General features: G+C 38.4%; 1 protein-coding gene across 1 annotated transcript in view; it reads right to left on the reverse strand.

Annotated features, from left to right (window-relative positions):
• lrrc56 (leucine rich repeat containing 56) overlaps positions 1-18621 on the reverse strand; it is an 85110-nt gene that overhangs the window by 43299 nt on the left and 23190 nt on the right. Inside the window, exons 3-4 of the mRNA XM_028793510.2 lie at positions 16632-16809; positions 5866-6063 (exon numbers count right to left, since the gene is read on the reverse strand). Of these exons, the coding sequence (XP_028649343.2) occupies positions 5866-6063; positions 16632-16809 (376 nt within the window). The remainder of the gene's footprint in view (positions 1-5865; positions 6064-16631; positions 16810-18621) is intronic.

Below are 18621 nucleotides of genomic sequence, written 5' to 3' on the forward strand. Positions count from 1 at the left end.
CCAGAAGGCCTGGACAACCATGGAAGACAACTGTGCTGGATGATCGCAGAATTCTTTTCTTGGTGAAGTATACCCCCCTTTCACAACATTTAGCCAAACATAGAACACTCTCTGTGAGGTACGTCTATCATTGCCAAAGTCTACAATCAAGAGAAGACCTCATGAAAGTAAAGACAGAGGGTTTACCAAAAGGTGCACACCACTGGTAAACCTCAAGCACAGGAAGGACAGATTAGACTTCAGTTCTGGAGCTGTTTTCTTTATCCAAATGAAACTAAGATCAATATGTACCAGAATGATGGAGAGAAAGAGTAAGGAGAAGAGAAGGAACAGCTCATGATCTGTGAAACATGGTGTAGACCAGGGGTAGTCAACCTTTTTATACCTACCGCCCACTTTTGTATCTCTGTTACTAGTAAAATTTTCTAACTGCCCACCGGTTCCACAGTAATGGTGATTTATAAAGTAGGGAAGTAACTTTACTTTATAAAATTTATAAAGCAGAGTTACAGCAAGTTAAAGCATATAATAATAATTACCAAGTACTTTATGTCGGATTTTCTTTAAGTTTGGCAGAATAAATCTTTATAAAACAACTTCCATCCATCAATTTTCCAACCCGCTGAATCCGAACACAGGGTCACGGGGGTCTGCTGGAGCCAATCCCAGCCAACACAGGGCACAAGGCAGGAAACAATCCCGGGCAGGGTGCTAACCCACCGCAGGACACACACAAACACACCAAGCACACACTAGGGCCAATTTAGAATCGCCAATCCACCTAACCAGCATGTCTTTGGACTGTGGGAGGAAACCGGAGCGCCCGGAGGAAACCCGCGCAGACACGGGGAGAACATGCAAACTCCACGCAGGGAGGACCCGGGAAGCGAACCTAGGTCCCCAGATCTCCCAACTGCGAGGCAGCAGCGCTACCCACTGCGCCACCGTGCCGCCCATAAAACAACTTACTATAGTTAAATCTATCTTTTTATTTATACTTTGCATACATAGAAATTACATTAGTTAATTGAATTATTAGTGGGATCCCTGAGGCTGATGCTGGGAAACTAAATATTGAATATCCGGTTCAATTTTTGTGAGGAACAAACAAAGGTCTCCCCTTTCGGAAATATTCAGGCGGTTTCTTTCTTTGGTCATAATATGATTAACAGCACTAAATCCTGATTCCACAAGATATGAGGTAGGGAAAGGTATCAATAAACTGAATACCATTTTCCACATATTTGGATATAAGGCCGGCATTTTTTTATTTTGCCATAGGTTTTCATATCCACCACTGTCAAATTTATGTTTACTTTCTTCATCATATCTAATTTCTAACAGTTCTTCTTGGCAAGTTGTATCAGCCTCTTCAATATTTGCGGTAAAAGGATTTTTCATCCAGTCATATACCTTCAATTTCAAAATATCTTCAAATCGTTTTTCCATGTCCAATTTAAGTTCGTTGAGGTGGCTACTGAATCTGTCAATATCCTCTGGAGTTTCATCATCTTTTATAGATGATAATTGAGAAAACTGATGAAATTCTCTCTTCAATAGATTATGATGAAGTAGTTCAAGTTTGTCAATAAATAATAGCACAATACTTTGGCAACCTATAAAAGTTTTATTAGCTCCTTGAAGCTGCAAATTGGCATCGTTAAATCTCTTGAAAATATCTGCTAAGTAAAAGGCATCATTCTTTACTGTTTTTAACTGTTGACACAGATTGGTCTCATTATTACTTTCAAAAAAGTGTATGACACTATCATATAATGCTACAAATCTAGCCAAAGATGCACCCTTTGACAGCCACCGAACTTCTGTGTGCAAAAGTAACTTAATAAAATCTTCATTATTGTCCTGGCAAAGCTGCCGAAACATTCTATCATTCTTTGCATTGGATTTGATCTTGTTTACGGTTCGAATTATTATAGTTAATGATGAATGGAGACTTGTACTTAGATGTTTTCCTACAAGATGTTGTCTGTGCACCACACAATGAATACATAAAACATTTGGCACTTCCTGCTTCAAATAAGCAACAAATCCATGATAGCGACCTACCATTGATGGTGCTCCATCAGTAGCGCATGCAACAATATTATTCAAAGGAATATTATTTTTTGTAAAGTATGTTCTCACAGTATTAAATATAGATAATCCTTTTGTATCTGTGATGAGATTTATTGCGAATAGCATTTCTTCTCGTAATATATTGTTTTCATCAAAATAGCGTACATATGCCATCAATAAAGCATCATTATCTGCAATGGTAGATTCGTCCAATTGCATGGAAAATGAAGAGTTTTGGAGAATACTTATAAGTTTGTTTTCAACATTAACTGCCATTTCATCACTTCGTCGCTTTACTGTGCTATCGCTTAGGGGCAACGTTTTTAAAATTTAAGGTATATCCTGATGCATTACTGTTGAGATAAATTCTTTTATAGAGGGTATTATTACACTTTCACAAATTTTATAGCTTTTACCACTTTTTGCAATTAATTGTGAAATGCGATAACTGGCAATTAATCCATCTTCGTTCATTGTATGTTGTTTCTTAAATGATGCAACGATAGTTGAACGATTTTGAAATTTTTTATATATTTCCTTAAAATATTCAATGGGCTTGTCCTTGTCATTTGGATGCTTTGTAGAAAGATGTTCTCGCAATTGATTTGGCTTCATTGCCTCATTGGATAATGTTTTATGGCACAATAAACACATTGGATGTTATTTATTTGCAACAGATTCTATGAAACCCATCTTCAGATACTCTGGGGAATAGCCGTGTACGTATTTCTTTTTTTGAGACATGGGTTCACTATATTTCACAATATTTTGTTTGAAGCTGTAAGCACGTGCTTGCTCTCAGAAATCTAACTACGTACTGACTTTAGTTTTGATTACATAACGATTTAGCTTCACTTACGTAACGTGAACAAAACTTATGCACTTGAAGTCTGTTGCGTGGTCGCGACTTTTGGAATGCTGCGTGCTTTTCCGATCCGTTATGCGAGACGTCCTTCTCGTCTCCTGGCGTTGGTCAGGCAGGATCAGGCGTTCCGGTCGCTGGACAGCACAGCGTACGTTGGACGTGGATGGTCAGTCAAGGAGCTGGCTATCACGATCCCGCGAGGTTTTCATCAGACCGTAATGTTGAAAGATATGTGGATCCAACAACAGCCGTTGGGAGTCAGGATCGGGATGTAGTAATCATAGCTCCTCGTACGTTGAAATGATGAATGTGTTGACAGAGTAACAAATGCTGGGTACCTCTAAGTTGAGGATTGCAAGACGTTACAAGTGTCGTGGTTGAGCGAGAGTTTGTCGAGACGAGACTAAGTTAGTGAGTATCCGTGGTTGTGCATTTTATAAAATTTTATGTAGTGGGTGTTGGCCAATGGCATCACTTCTTTTGCTCGCGGATGCGGGCCAGGTGGGCGCGGTCCCAATACAAATGCCCTGTAACAGAGTCTGACCGCTGTCCTGATCTTGACTGGTCAACAGTTAGTCGATTAGTATGTAATCGCAGCGCCGTCTGGTTACTCTGCTACCGCCCACCATGAAAGCTGGAATGCCCACTAGTGGGCGGTAGGGACCAGGTTGACTACCACTGGTGTAGACAATGTTATGAAATGGGCATGTGTGACTGCAAATGGAAGTGGGTCACTAGTGTTCATTGATGTATTATAACTGCTGACAGAAGCAGCAGGATGATTTCTGAAGTCTACAGGTCTATATTGTCTGCTCAGATTCAGACAAATGCTGCAAAACTGATAGGATGACACTTAACAGTACATTTGGACGATGAGCCAAAACATACCGTGAAAGCAAACCAAGTACTTTTTAATGCAAAAACACGGAATATTATTCAATGGCTAAGTCAATCAACTGACCTCAACCCAACTGCACATACTTGTACATTTCACTTGCTGAAGACAAAACTGAAGACAGAAAGTCCAACAAACAAACAGCACATGAAGACAGCTGCAGTAAAAGCCTAGCAAAGCAACAGCATGGTGGAAACCCAGAACTTGGAGATGGCCATGGGTTCAGACTTCAGGCAGTAATTGACTGGAAAGGACTTTAAACCAAGTATTGAAAATGATTGTTATATTCGTGATTGTTAGTCTGTCCAAATACATTTCAGCCCCTGAAAATGGGGGACAATGTATAAAAATATGGCTCATATAATGTTTGAATTAAATGTTTGAATTAAAACTGTAAGTCTACACTTCAATCACATCTTGATTGCTTCATTTTAATACCACTGTGGTGGTGCATGGAGACAAAATTATGAAAATTGCATTACTGTCCAAATACTTATGGCCCTATTATGTATAGTCCCACAATTCACACTGCATGTCAAGACAAAAACCAAGCCATAATGATCAATTGACTGTTTGTAGTCTCTTGCAATCAAATTGTGCTGAGACATGGATCAGGGCAAGGTGATAAAACCAATTCTTAAGGTTTGAGTGTTCCCAGGAGCACAGCTTGCATCAATAATTGTGAAATGGAAAAGGTCTAGAACCAGCAAGACTCTTCCAAGTGTTGCCCATTTGACCAAACTGAGTAAACAAGAAGGGCATTGATCAGGGAGGTGACCAAAATCCCAATAGTCACTCTAGACATACTGCAGAAATTTTGTGATTAGATTTGAGAACTTGTCACAAGTATAGCCATCAATCCATCACTAAACCAAGCAGATGCATTTGACATCCCATGTGGAGCTTGCCAAACAGCATTTAAAGGACTCTGACAGCATGAGAGAAGATTCCCTAGTCTGATGACACTGTAATTGAACACTTTGGGAAGAATTCTAAGCAGTATGTCTGTCAAAAACCAAGCACTGTTCATTAACCCCAAAGTAGCATTCCTATGGTGAAGCATGGTGGTGGCAATGGGGGTGCTTCTCAGAAGCATGGAATCAGAATCTGATCTAAAACTGATAATAGGTCTTTGATGAAAACCTGTTCCAGAGTGCATGTGACCTCAGTCTGGGGTGAAGGTTCATTTGTCAGCACAACAACAACATGAGGATTACAGCCAAGACAACACTGGAGTGACTTTGGGACAAGTCTCTGACTGTCCTTGTGTGGCCCAGCCGAATCCCACACTTAAACCTCTAAGGAAATCTGTGGAGAGACCTGAAGATGGCAGTTTACATACACTTCCCATTCCAAACTAATGGAGCTCGAGAGGATTTGCCTGGAAGAATCTGGTAAACTACCCAAATGCAGGTGTGCAAAGCTTGTAGAAACTTACCAAAGAAGACTCAAAGCTGTGGAACTGCTGTCAAAGGGGCTTCTACAAAGTACTGAATTAAGGATCTGAAGACTTTTTTAAAAATGAACAATTTCAGGTTTTGATTTCTAATAAATTTGCAAAACTTTCTGAAAATATGTTTTCATTTTGTCATTATGGGTTGCTGAATGTAGATTGATGGGCAAAATTGCAAACTTATCCAATTAAAATTAAGTACAATAAAGTGTGCAGAAAGTGAAGGGGTCTGAATACTTTCAGAATTCACCATACAATATACAGATCAAAGGGGCTACAGTGTTCACTGTTTTGTCTTAATTTGTCCCTGCTCTTTCATTGTTATCTTCATCTAGCTTGTTGATGCCAATATGTTCAATTTAATCATTTCTTCATAACTGATTCCATATTTTTAGACTGCCTTAGGGCACTGTTTTTTCCTGTTAGTACTCCTTTTCTAGCAGATCTGAATGTGCACAATTTTTAGTCATGGAAGATAAAAAGGAACTGAAAATGTTTCAAATATCAAACAGGTTGAAGAGAGTTTTAGAGTTAATAAGTGCCATTTCATTTAGACATATGACTAAAGGGTTTTACCATGTGTAAGGCCACTGGCATCTTCTTCTAAAACACTTTCATCTGATCCAGATGATCCAGGACAGAGATTCCCAGGGATGTTATATCCTCGACTGGTCCCAAATAATCCGGCGCTTGCTGGTCTTTGTGAAATCCATGGCCTCTGACCGGTGCTGGGCCTTGCAGTGGCTGGACGCTGCCTAGATGGAGGTCTATCACCTGGAACATTTACCAAAAAGAATAAGAGCGGTCCACACCAAAATATCATCACCACAGAAATTACTTCAGCACATTGGTTTTTGAAGAATCTATAAACAGCTTTTGATTTAAAAATCTGTTACACATGTAATATTGAAGTGGGTTTCAGAATGCACAATATTGACTTTAATCATCATTTCATATGATGCATTCAAGCATTAAAAGGTTTTTGTATTTTGGTAAAATTATCCAGAGAGATGTTAGAATGGATAGATAGATAGATAGATAGATAGATAGATAGATAGATAGATAGATAGATAGATAGATAGATAGATAGATAGATAGATAGATAGATAGATAGATAGATAGATAGATAGATAGATAGATAGATAGATAGATAGATAGATAGATAGATAGAAAGGGACTATATAACACGATAGATAGATAGATAGATAGATAGATAGATAGATAGATAGATAGATAGATAGATAGATAGATAGATAGATAGATAGAAAGGGACTATATAACACGATAGATAGATAGATAGATAGATAGATAGATAGATAGATAGATAGATAGATAGATAGATAGATAGATAGATAGATAGATAGATAGATAGATAGATAGATAGATAGATAGATAGATAGAAAGGGACTATATAACACGATAGATAGATAGATAGATAGATAGATAGATAGATAGATAGATAGATAGATAGATAGATAGATAGATAGATAGATAGATAGATAGATAGATAGATAGATAGAGCTGCTGGAAAGGCTGCCACTCGCAGCGATACCTGACTCATCTATGATATGAGAATATTATGTGATTTTATTTAGAGATATATTGTGTGGGTTATGTACTCAGCAGGCAATTGCCAGGTACAAAGGTGGCATGGATAAGGGAAAGGACAATCCCAACAAGACCCCCTTCCCCAACCTCTTCTTGCAAGTGTGAGCTGACAGTGGCTGCAATTAATCAGTATATCTGCCTCTATGAGTAACAGTAGTAACAGTAATATTGTCAAAAATACAGTATGAAGTACAGTGAAATTCTTACTTGCGTGTCCAACATGTTTGTCACTATCCAAAGAATTAGCATTAGCTCAGAAGGTGGCAAAGACATAAAGTTACATGGTGAAGAGCTATTAGGAAGCTGATATAACTCCTCCTGGACTCTAGGGAAAATGTACAGATCATGAATGGGACAGATGGGGCCATTTTAAGAGGTTAAGGACCCCAGAAGCTACCTTATAGACTGGGACATTCTAAAGCTTTATGTAGCTTGATGGTATAAGGACATAAGAAGTCAGGCCTCTACAGCAGTAGCTCTCAAAGTGTGGTCCACAGATTATTGGTAGTCCGTAAGCTGACCTAGTTATCTTTCTGAGGAGAACCTTCCTGCCTATAAAGCTACATGACACAGCTCTAAGACACCCACCAGACAGAGCTCTGTCTGACTTTCTTGCAGATGATAACATCTTTTAGTTCTATAGTACTCCTTCATGCATCAGTCTTCTATGGTTGTGGAGACCACTTTCTCTCTTTTGACATTTCTTCCAACTCTCAGTCTCTCCCTGATCCAATCTAACCCCTTCACTACATGGGGCTTTTTCAATAATTCACCTTATTGCCCACCTCAAGAGCCAACCTGTGTCAACAGCAATCTCTTAATCGTATGTGGATGCTGATTCATGCTGTTTCTGATGTATTCATTTTGAAAGTCTCTGTATCTTTAGATAGATAGATAGATAGATAGATAGATAGATAGATAGATAGATAGATAGATAGATAGATAGATAGATAGATAGATAGATAGATAGATAGATAGATAGATAGATAGATAGATAGATACTTTACACCATCTTTAAGGCTTTGGAGACTTTGGAAGAAATCCCAACAACTTGTACCTCATAATTAGTTTAAAATACACTTCTGTCAACCTGAAGTTAAGACCTCCAAGGGAAACGAAAGCCACTATATAAAATAAAGCACCTACAGATGTATACTAGGCTTGGGAGAGAGACAGACGTGAGGCATGCCTGCTTTCAAAATGGAGGAATGATGCAGTTTTGAATGTGAGAACAAAGTGTTTGCTATAAAGAGGCAAGTTCTGAAGACACACTTAAAATGACATGCTGCCTTAGGATGCTATGAAATAAGAGTGCAAATAAACCAGGCCTGCTTCATTATGGCACATATTTATGCCTTAGTTGGATCAAGAAGAGCAAACACTTTTAAATTCCACAAATATCTCTCCTGGTTTGGCTGAAGCAAAGCCTACTGTTCTGGATGTTGATTTGAATCGTTCGGGTTGTCCATTGATGACGCCACTTCCGGTCCCAGATGACATCAGTTCCTTTTGATGTTTACTGTGTCTTATCATGACACAACAAGTATAAATTAGTAATGATTAAAGCTGGACTATTCTCTCACTGAAACTTGCCTCGTTTTTTATATCATCTACTCCAGTGTGCTTGTTCAAGTGATTCGTTGTTTGTTTAATTTTTTCAAAGGTAGCAATCTGACCTTGTTGGAGTTGGCTCTTGCATGTTTGTTCAGATTTGTGCAGCCCTTTTGGGGATAACAATTAAGAATATAGGTGTCGTTCTGGTCCCTGCTCAGGTATGTAAGCGAGGTTGCAAGTCTCAACAATATTGCTTTGTTTGATTTGTGCAGCCCTTTCAGGGGTAACGATGAGGGAGCTAAAGGATATAGGTGTCTCCCTGCACCCTGCTAAGGTATTGGTGTTTGAAACATAAGTGATGAGTGAATGTAACTTAGTAAAGTAGGCTGCATGGTTGTCTGAAGGGGGGGTGCATGGGGGCATGCACACCTCCCCACCAGAAAGTCATGTGATTTTTTTTTTTTTCAGCACTGCTGTCTTCGCATTAGAAGAGTTGAAATGAAATTACCATAGCAAAACTATTAATTATGTGCTTTCAACTTTTACTTTCAATTGCAGGCTTTAACTACTTAACTGTAATAATCCTGCGGTATTTCTGATCACTCTGTCCAAAAATTGCTGTGTTATTTTTGCATCCAGAACTCACTCTTCATATCAAAACCATCATTTTCTGAATCTGCATCCACAAAAATGTAAAAAAGAATGCAAACAGTTTGTATTGCTCACCCGCTCAGAAAAGAAGAACAAACAATGTCTGGTCATGCTGTTGCTGTTTATTAGTGCTGTGCTTTAGGCTTTTCGTTATTATTTTTTAGTTAGACAGACAGACAGACAGACAAACACACACACTTTATTAATCCCAAGGGGAAATTCACATACTCCAGCTGCAGCATATTAAATTGAAGAGTGATAAAAATGCAGGTATAACAGACAATAACTTTGTATAATGTTAATGTTTACCCCCCCCCCCGAGTGGAACTGAAGAGTCGTATTGTGTTGGGGAGGAACGATCTCCTCAGTCTGTCAGTGGAGCAGGACAGTGATGGCAGTCTGTCGCTGAAGTTGCTCCTCTGTCTGGAGATGATCCTGTTCAGTGGATGCAGTGGATTCTCCATGATTGACAGGAGCCGGCTCAGCGCCCGCTGGTCTGCCACGGATGTCCAACTGTCCAGCTCCATGCCTACAATAGAGCCTGCCTTCCTCACCAGTTTGTCCAGGCATGAGGCTTCCCTTTTCTTTATGCTGTCTCCCCGGCACACCACCGCGTAGAGAAGGGTGCTCGAAAACAACCGTCTGATAGAACATCTGCAGCATCTTATTGCAGATATTGAAGGACGCCAGCCTTCTAAGGAAGTATAGTCGGCTCTGTCCTCTCTTGCACAGAGCACCAGTATTGGCAGTCCAGTCCAATTTATCATCCAGCTGCACTCCCAGGTATTCATAGGTCTGCACCCTCTGCACGCAGTCACCTCTGATGATCACGGGATCCATGAGGGGCCTGGTCCTCCACAAAATCCACCACCAGCTCCTTGGTTTTGCTGGTGTTCAGTTGTAGGTGGTTTGAGTCGCACCATTTAACAAAGTCCTTGATTAGGTTCCTATACTCCTCCTCCTGCCCACTCCTAATGCAGCCCATGATAGCAGTGTCGTCAGCGAACTTTTGCACGTAGCAGGACTCCGAGTTGTATTGGAAGTCCGATGTATATAGGCTGAACAGAACCGGAGAAAGTACAGTCCCCTGCGGCGCTCCTGTGTTGCTGACCACAATGTCAGACCTGCAGTTCCTGAGACGCACATACTGAGGTCTGTCTTTAAGATAGTCCACGATCCATGCCATCAGGTATGAATCTACTCCCATCTCTGTCAGCAATTGCTGTGTTATTTTTGCATCCAAAATTCACTCTCCATATCAAAACCATCATTTTCTGAATCTGCATCCAAAAAAATGCAAAAAAGCATGCAAACAGTTTATATTGCTTACCCACTCAGAAAAGAATAAGAAACAATGTCTGGTCATGCTGTTGCTGTTTATTAGTGCTGTGCTTTAGGCTTTTCATTATTATTTTTTGCCTTATTAAATTAAAAATGTCTAAAACGAAAGTGGACAAGAAGAGTAACTATGCGTCCAAAATCCTCCCCTGTCGCCACCTATACACAGTTCTTTTCAAATTTCCTTATTTTATTTACCAAGTATTATACCCATTCATTTTATTTATATTGCAATGCATTCTCATTCCAGTGCATAAGAAAAGCAAATAAAATTGTTAACGTTTGTACTGCAACATAAAAAGCATTAGTGTTTTAGATGCTTTGCATAATGCAGAAGCCACCCTGTTAGACTGTGTCAGTGATTTTTCAATTCTGATATTAATTGTAGTTTTAGTTTTTATTTTATTTTATAAAATTAATTTTTATTTTTATTGCATTCTAGTTTTCAGTGGAATCAACCATTTTTATTTTTATTTAGTTCTGTGTTTAAAATTTTAGTTTTTATTTTATTTAGTTCTGGCCTTTTTATATAATAGTACAATTTTACTTTTTTTTTCTTTTGCAAGACCACAAATGCTGGTCTTCACATATTTCAAAGTTTTGTTTCAGTCAACAAAATACACTCACAGTTCATAATGCCGTTAAACACAGCATGACTATCAATGATCAAACAGATTAAGTGGCCTAATGAGTACAGTCAGCAAGATCAAATGTTTCAAACCAAGAAACCAGTCTGTGCAAGCATGTTGCTGTTAAGCTTTAAACAAGCACGCATTTTGAGTGATCTGTTCATCTTGCAATGTCGTCCATTGCACATATAGCCACACAGTGAAAATATTCACTTGACGAATGCCTGTAATGCAGGTGCACAGACAAGGTCCTCGGCACTATGATGGGCACCAGTAGATTGTATGTTAACGATTTCTGCTGTCAGTATTGAAGCTGTGACATGCAGTGATGTTCGTGGGGCACTGACTCCTTCAGAATCTGATTTACAAATATATAAACCTGTATCTTATTCACTATTCAATTGGCAGCATGCACATTGACTACTGGTTATGTTAAATAACTTATCAGCATTCTTTACATACACATAGGTAAGGTACATACAGTATTTGGCTAAGAAAGAACGTTACATTTATAGTGGCGAGAGAGAGTGGAAAGAGAGTATTTGCTCTGCACCCTCCATGTGTTCTAAATTTGCCGTTGGAATTTCACAATTCACACTCATTCAATACAAATGAAAGTATAGAGTGGTGTACAAAAAAACGGATTTCAATGTTGACCTTAATTGAAATACTTAGTTGTTTTTAAAATATTTAAATTCTTATGCTTTAATCAATTTTAATACAGACTGTTCAACAAAAGGATAACAAGAAAAGCAAATGAATATTTTATTTAAGGTCAAAATTTAGTCTTTAAATATTGAATTTTTTTTCTTAGTCTGATCCCATTTTTTTATAAAATTGAAAACCGTTTATGGTCTTACCTTTCTTTGTAAATGAAGTCCATGCGCCTATCCGTCTCCACGAAAATCTCAGTCACTTTCTTGTAAAAGTCCTCCTTGTTTTCCTTTAATTTTAAAAGTCTTAATCTTCCATTTTGAAGTTGGAAGAACAAATAAAAATAAACGGACCGCTGCAGTGCACTTGACTTTCTGATCTCGGTAACTTATTGGTGTGTCTGCATAGAAGAACTGCAGCAACAAACACCTGTTGGGCTCACATGCGACCCCCTTTCAGTGCGCCATGAAATTGTCTGCCTCAACTTGTGCCTTTTCACTGTGGTTTCATGTGTGATCAGCAAGACTAGATATGTCACACACAGTCATTAAATATATTAGCCAGACTGTGGAAAGTCAGGGTGTATAATAAATGTGTTTGCAAACATTATATTGGCGACATACAGAAAGGCAGCAACAGGCACGCGCCATTATGTTTGCATCAACCCAGCGTGTGAGGGATAGCACAGTCCGAGCTGAGGCTCCGCTTGTCTCTACCGCAACGCACCTCGTGTTTCTCCCTTGTATTTAATCAGGAAATGCACAAATTCAGAGATTTTGACGGTAAAAATTATCAAAATTATTGGAATCATACAGAAAACAAATTTATAGCACAGACTAGTGGACAAATTTAGTTATCATTATTAGTTTTTTTTTACTTTTCATACCTCCCCCGATCGCATGTCCCTGTATTGAAGTGCAGTCATGGTGCCAGAGAAGTGCTGGACTTCCACTAAGTACTGATCCAGTTGGTCCTGCACTGAAACTCCGAGACTATTTTCTTCTTCTTGCATGCTACATTTGCTTTTATTATCATCTGCGCTGTAATTAAAGTATTTCCACAAGTTACTTTCTTGCTTTCTACCAGCAAACATCTGTGCAAAACTCGCCATCGGCAACCACACGCGCCTATTACTTCAACCCGACAAACCTAATGTGCTCAACAAACAAACAACGGTCCTTTACGGAAGTTGCACCACGTGACTATTGTAAGCCCAAGGTACAAGATCACCGCATAGTGAACAGCGCAACATAACTGAACACTCAGGGCGACTGAACCGGATTGAAAGAAAATGATATTGTAGTTTTTTTCGTTTTTACTCAATTTTCGTTCTAGTTTTAGTTCGTTCACATATCACTAATTTTTATTTAGTTTTAGTTTCTCTGTTTGCCTTAATTTCAGTTCTCGTTCTTGTAAAACAAAAAACAATATTTTTAGTTCTAGTTCTCATTTTCGTTATGAAAATATCACTGCTGTACATACAGGTGTTTTATTAACCCAGTCAATAACTCACTTCCTAGGGCTCAGCAGCAGTTTGAGGACAGAGTTGGCCAGTAGCTCACGTCACAATGCAGTACACACCATGCACTGACACCCAGCCTTCTAACGGCACTGAACTTTTGCAAAGTTAATGAAGACAAAATGAAAGCACAACAGTTGTTTTGGACATCCGAATATCAGAACTTGGGCTTGCTTAAAGTACACTGATTTTTCCTTGTATTTGACAAGTCTTTTGCATTCCTATAACATTACATGCAACAACCTGTGGAAAAGTCACTTAGCACAGTGAGAAGTGTGAAAACTTGGCTGAGGACACCAAGGTTAGATGCAGGTTTATTTGGGCATGTGTGATGTGTTTACCTAATTGATACTTCATTCTAGTGCTCAAGAATATTAAAGTTATGAATAATTAAAAAAAAAAAAAAAAAAAGTACTTACTATATCTGCTGTTCAAGCAACAGTGATTTATCTCTCATATAATTAAAGCAGGAAAGACTCCCACTTTACTCTCTTCACTGAAGACACACACATATGCATGTCACATATGCAGATAATACAAAGCTATAGTGAATACTGGGTACACAAGCAAATAATAGTCTTCTCTAGTCAACCTCATAACTTTAGACTTAACCTGCTAATTTGAATATAATTTGAAATGCTTATTGTTAAAAATGCCTTCTAAAATCAAGAAAATAGATATTATTTGTTAATCTTGCTGTTTAAAATTAATCAAGTAAACTATTTACCTCTTTCTTATTATTTCTAATTAGTCTCAATAAACATTAATTAATTTTGGGGCTCACAGACAAGTTTGCCCCCTCCAGCAATATTTTCTGTGGACACCCATGGTGGGGTGTACATGTAAATCAAGGCTAATAATTTAGGCATTTCAAGTATTAACTTGTCTACTAATATAAAAGAACCCTAGAGGTTAATCTGCCTTTTGTGAACACTTTTACACCGCCACAAAACACTAACAAACATGAGCCGGCAAGGTAACTCATAAGAGTAGCAGTTTCAGAATAACCTTGTAGCACAGAAAGAGACCGGGGAGCAGTGAATATCTGACAGTACTCTGTTTCTGCTGGGTTTTTATCTTTCCAAAGACATACAAGCCTAAGTATGATACACACTTAAATTAAGGAGGTGCTTTCCAATAAACAGCCCTATTCAGGCCTGCTAACTCACTATTTATGTCTGTGTTCCAACTATTCTTTATACTTTGGGTCATTAATATTTTTCATGAGTAGAGATAGAGGAGAGAGAGGTTAGGAGCACATGCTGATACAGCGCATTGCCACACCCACCACATGACAAAGCAAATCAGGATCCAGATTAGGGCCCGAGTGCAGCCATGCAACGGGTGACACATCAGCACCACACTAGAACTAGAGTGGAACAGTGTAAGATTTTTTTATGGTGCCTGGTGTGCCAATCCTGCCACCAACCCCCAAGTTTTTCCCTGCAGGTTGGAGGGCCTAAATGCTGGGATGGATGCAGATTAACGTCATACCCAGGACAGAGCAATTGCAGGTTAAGGGCTTTGCTCAAGAGGCCAACAGAGCAGAGTCCCTTTTGGCATTTACGGGGTTTGAACCGGCAACCTTCCAGATCCCTAGCCTCAGAGCCACCACTCCGCCCACTAATGAGTCATGAGCACGTGTAAAAAAAAAAAAAACTGATAATTATAATGCTGAATGTAATTAGCGGCTATTGGCCATAGGTGGTCGTCCCTACCTTGGACTTTGACAAAGATGACCTTGGTCCAAAATACTTTGAGAACCACTGCTCTAGAGTTTTACTTTTAGCCATAAAGGGCTGTGTCTCACACCAGAAGTGTTGGTGTATGAAGATTTATACCACCCAGTTGACACTTGGGATACATCATGGACAGTGAGGCAGGGAAGAGGTTACCAGTAACAGCTGGTTATGAAAGTTTCTTCCTATTCCCCACCTAAAAATGAGCTTAAGAGGTTACCTGGTACCTTTCGTGTTTGGTGCAAGCCATTGATGATCTGATAAAATACTATTAACTCAAAAGGTTTTGAAAGATTAACTTTATGAATTCCTCTGACAATTGTTTAAACCTCAATCAGGTCAGCATTTTTCTTACCAGGATATTTCCCTTAGCCTGCTAGACCCTTACAGGCCATTTAACACTTTGCTTTCTCTTCTCTGTACAATTTCTGATACTGGTTTTTGCTTTTTTTTTTAATAATGGTGACCAAAACTTTTGAATTTTTTTTTAAATTTGGTCTGGAAGACAACATAACATAAAATCATAAATTAGTCTGTAAGTCAACATAAACCCCCAAATCCTTTTCAGAGGTTGCTTCCCATAGGACAGTGTCTCCCATATTGTATTTGTGATTCACTTTCCTTTTGCCCATGTGTACCCTTTCCAACATTAAACTTTGTTTTCCAAGTGTTCACTCAGTTCTGAAGCTTGTCTGAGTCTTCTAGAATTGTTTTTACTGCCTCTTCAGTATGTGCCATTCCCCCAATTTTGGTATCATCTGCATTTTAGGAGTGGTTTCTGTGTGGCACTGAAATACTCTTCACATGTATGTGACTCACCTCACAGTCCTCAAAAATGACATCACACTGACTATGCATTCAGTGTCTGACCTGTGATAGAATGGTAGTTCCTCATATAGTTGTCTGATTTGGCAGTTCAACTGGAATGTGGGTTATTTTTGATGCCACTATGTGGAGAAATAAACATTTATTTTATTTTCATCAGTCTTTCTTAAAATTGTTATTTACTGTTCCCAGCTGAAAATGATTTACTAAGTACATTCTGGAGTGACACAGTACCCTTACAGCTTCAAAGACATATGGGCAAATTCTGGCCCATTCACTATCTCTGTCAAAGTCACAGGTATCCTGAGTCCCACCAAATCCTATAGATATAAATTAGGCGACTCTAAAGTCTCTTGATGTGACAAAGACATGAGCAACACCTCTGATGGACTGTTACTATAAGCATTGTTTAATTCCATATACCTAATGCTGCCGGGACAGGTCCCTGCCACCCTGTTCCTGAATAAGCAGGTTTAGAAAATGGATGAGGAAGAGATGAATAATTCAACCCAACAATCCTTGATGCAAGTTCTTGAGAGGGGATCCCTCCATACCCTTCGAAGAATAACAGATTGATAGGAGACAGAGAAAGAGACAGATGAAGACAGTTTAACCTGACTCTGTGGGTTTCTTGTGTTTTTGAGCTATATGGAACTGTTTTTAAAGGACTGTCAATAGTGGTCCTTCATTGTGTATATTGCTATTGCTTTTTGTCTCTCTGCCAAACATACCTTTCCCCTAAGTAAGAAATTACTCAGTAAAATGTAAATGCCATTAAGCCACAAACTACATTTCAAATGCAAAACATAAACAAGATGTTTTTACCAGATGTGACATCATCCTCCAAAAGACTGCTATCTTTGATTAAGTCTTTTATGGTCTTCCAGTCTTCATTTGCTTGTCTGCAAGCTGATGGAGTGATATCATCCGCAGGAAGGTCATCCAAAACACTGAGCTGCGGAATCAGATCTTTCACTGTGGCCCGGTAATTGTATCCTAAGTCCTGAAAAAGAAAGTAAAGATCAAACTCCACATTCTGTTTCCATGTGTTTCACCCCGGTATACTAAACTATTCAAATTATAACTCAAAAATTTGATTTCCCACTCTAGATTCCAGGGATTATTTTACTTAATAACATGGAATCCTTATCAGCTTGCATTTATCATATTTTTCAAATAATTTACCAAAAATCACTTAGAGTTAGTGTTTTTGGACACCCCATATCTCTCAGGACAGTCACATATTCCTTATGCAGTTTTGGTGAACCAATATTTTTTTTTTAAATTTCTCATTTGTGTCATATTTTAAACATGACTCAGTTCTCACTTCATCACCAGAGCAGTATGCAAGTAGTTTTAGAAAGGGCGCTTTGGATCAAACATTTTTTAATTCATTAAAAATCTTAAATCTTATCAATTCTATTCAATACAGGTGATATCAGACCAATCAAATATTTTGTATTTATGAAACAAAGCTCATAAACTGGGAACTTGCTTTAGCCATGTGCTTAATCTACCAATATGACTACGCATTTGTGCTCGTTTAACAAAGAATTTCAGAGAGAATTTATATGTCTGAAAAAGAAGGATTTGCTTCGGGAAACAACAAACTGATATCCCAAGTATATAGCAGTAGATGTTTCATTTCCCACAGAGGATGTAGATATAGTACTCAGCATATCGATACCAAAAAACAAAAAGGTTATAAACTAAAGAGATCCTATGCACAAAGTCCTGAACTAATCCCACTAATGTCCACTAGAGGAGGGAAAACCGTCAAACACAAGCTAGTCAGGAAATATAGCAAATTTATAAATAAAAAGATTTATTTTACAAAAATGCTCTATAAATATCAAAGTTCCAAAGAGCACAAAAAGCAAAATGAGTTGACTGAACAAAACAATCCAATAGTAAAGTCCCATTACACAATGCAGAAGGCAAAGTCAAAAACAGATCGAAAGGCCACAAAAAGCCAGAAAAACATAATAAATCCAAATTACCAAAAGCACAAAAGAACCAGCCACCCACCTAGCACATTCACAATGAATCCCAAAGACTGTGGGTTTTCTCCAGCCTTTACAGGGCTGAGTGCAATCCTTTGCCTTATTGGGCAGATGGCCCCACTTCTTGTGGGATAACTCACAAGAAACATCACTGAAGACACATTGAAACTTGAAAACTAAATAATTCACACTGGTAACATAAAATATGAACAAAATGGGCATGAATGAGACATTTGATAAAGAGAGACCAGAACTTGCTGCAGAAAAACATTTATACAAGCATAAGGCTGCTGGCATTTCAGTCAGCAGCATAAATAAAATATGATCTGAGTTGTAGAGGGGCTTTCTAATTCAATTGTGTTATCTTATGTGCAAGCAGCAACTGTGCAACTGTGTTTGTAGATAGCAACTGTGACATAGCCATACACCCACTGGCAGTGCTTACGGTGTTGTTTAAAGTACACAAGTACTAAAGTATCTTTTCATACGAGTGCCTTTGTAGGCAGAATTTACTTTGATTTATTTTTTAGAGTTGTTTTGTGTGTGAGCAGTGTGAACTGTTTCTATGCAGCACTGGTAAAACCACAATACCCCAAGTCCCTAATAAATCCCAGGTTTCCCCAGTATTCTTTCAGGGAGAATCTCGTCACCTTATTTAGAGTTTAAATTAAAATACTCATTAGAAACATAAATATGCAAGTAATTATAACTAGGGGCTACACAGTTTTAAAATATGCATAATAATCCTACACAAATATGTAAAAGAAATAGTACTCACAAAGAAAAGTTTTCAATCAAACTTGTAGCAGGCT

Source organism: Erpetoichthys calabaricus, chromosome 2 (assembly GCF_900747795.2).
Source record: "Erpetoichthys calabaricus chromosome 2, fErpCal1.3, whole genome shotgun sequence".
NCBI lineage: Eukaryota > Metazoa > Chordata > Cladistia > Polypteriformes > Polypteridae > Erpetoichthys > Erpetoichthys calabaricus.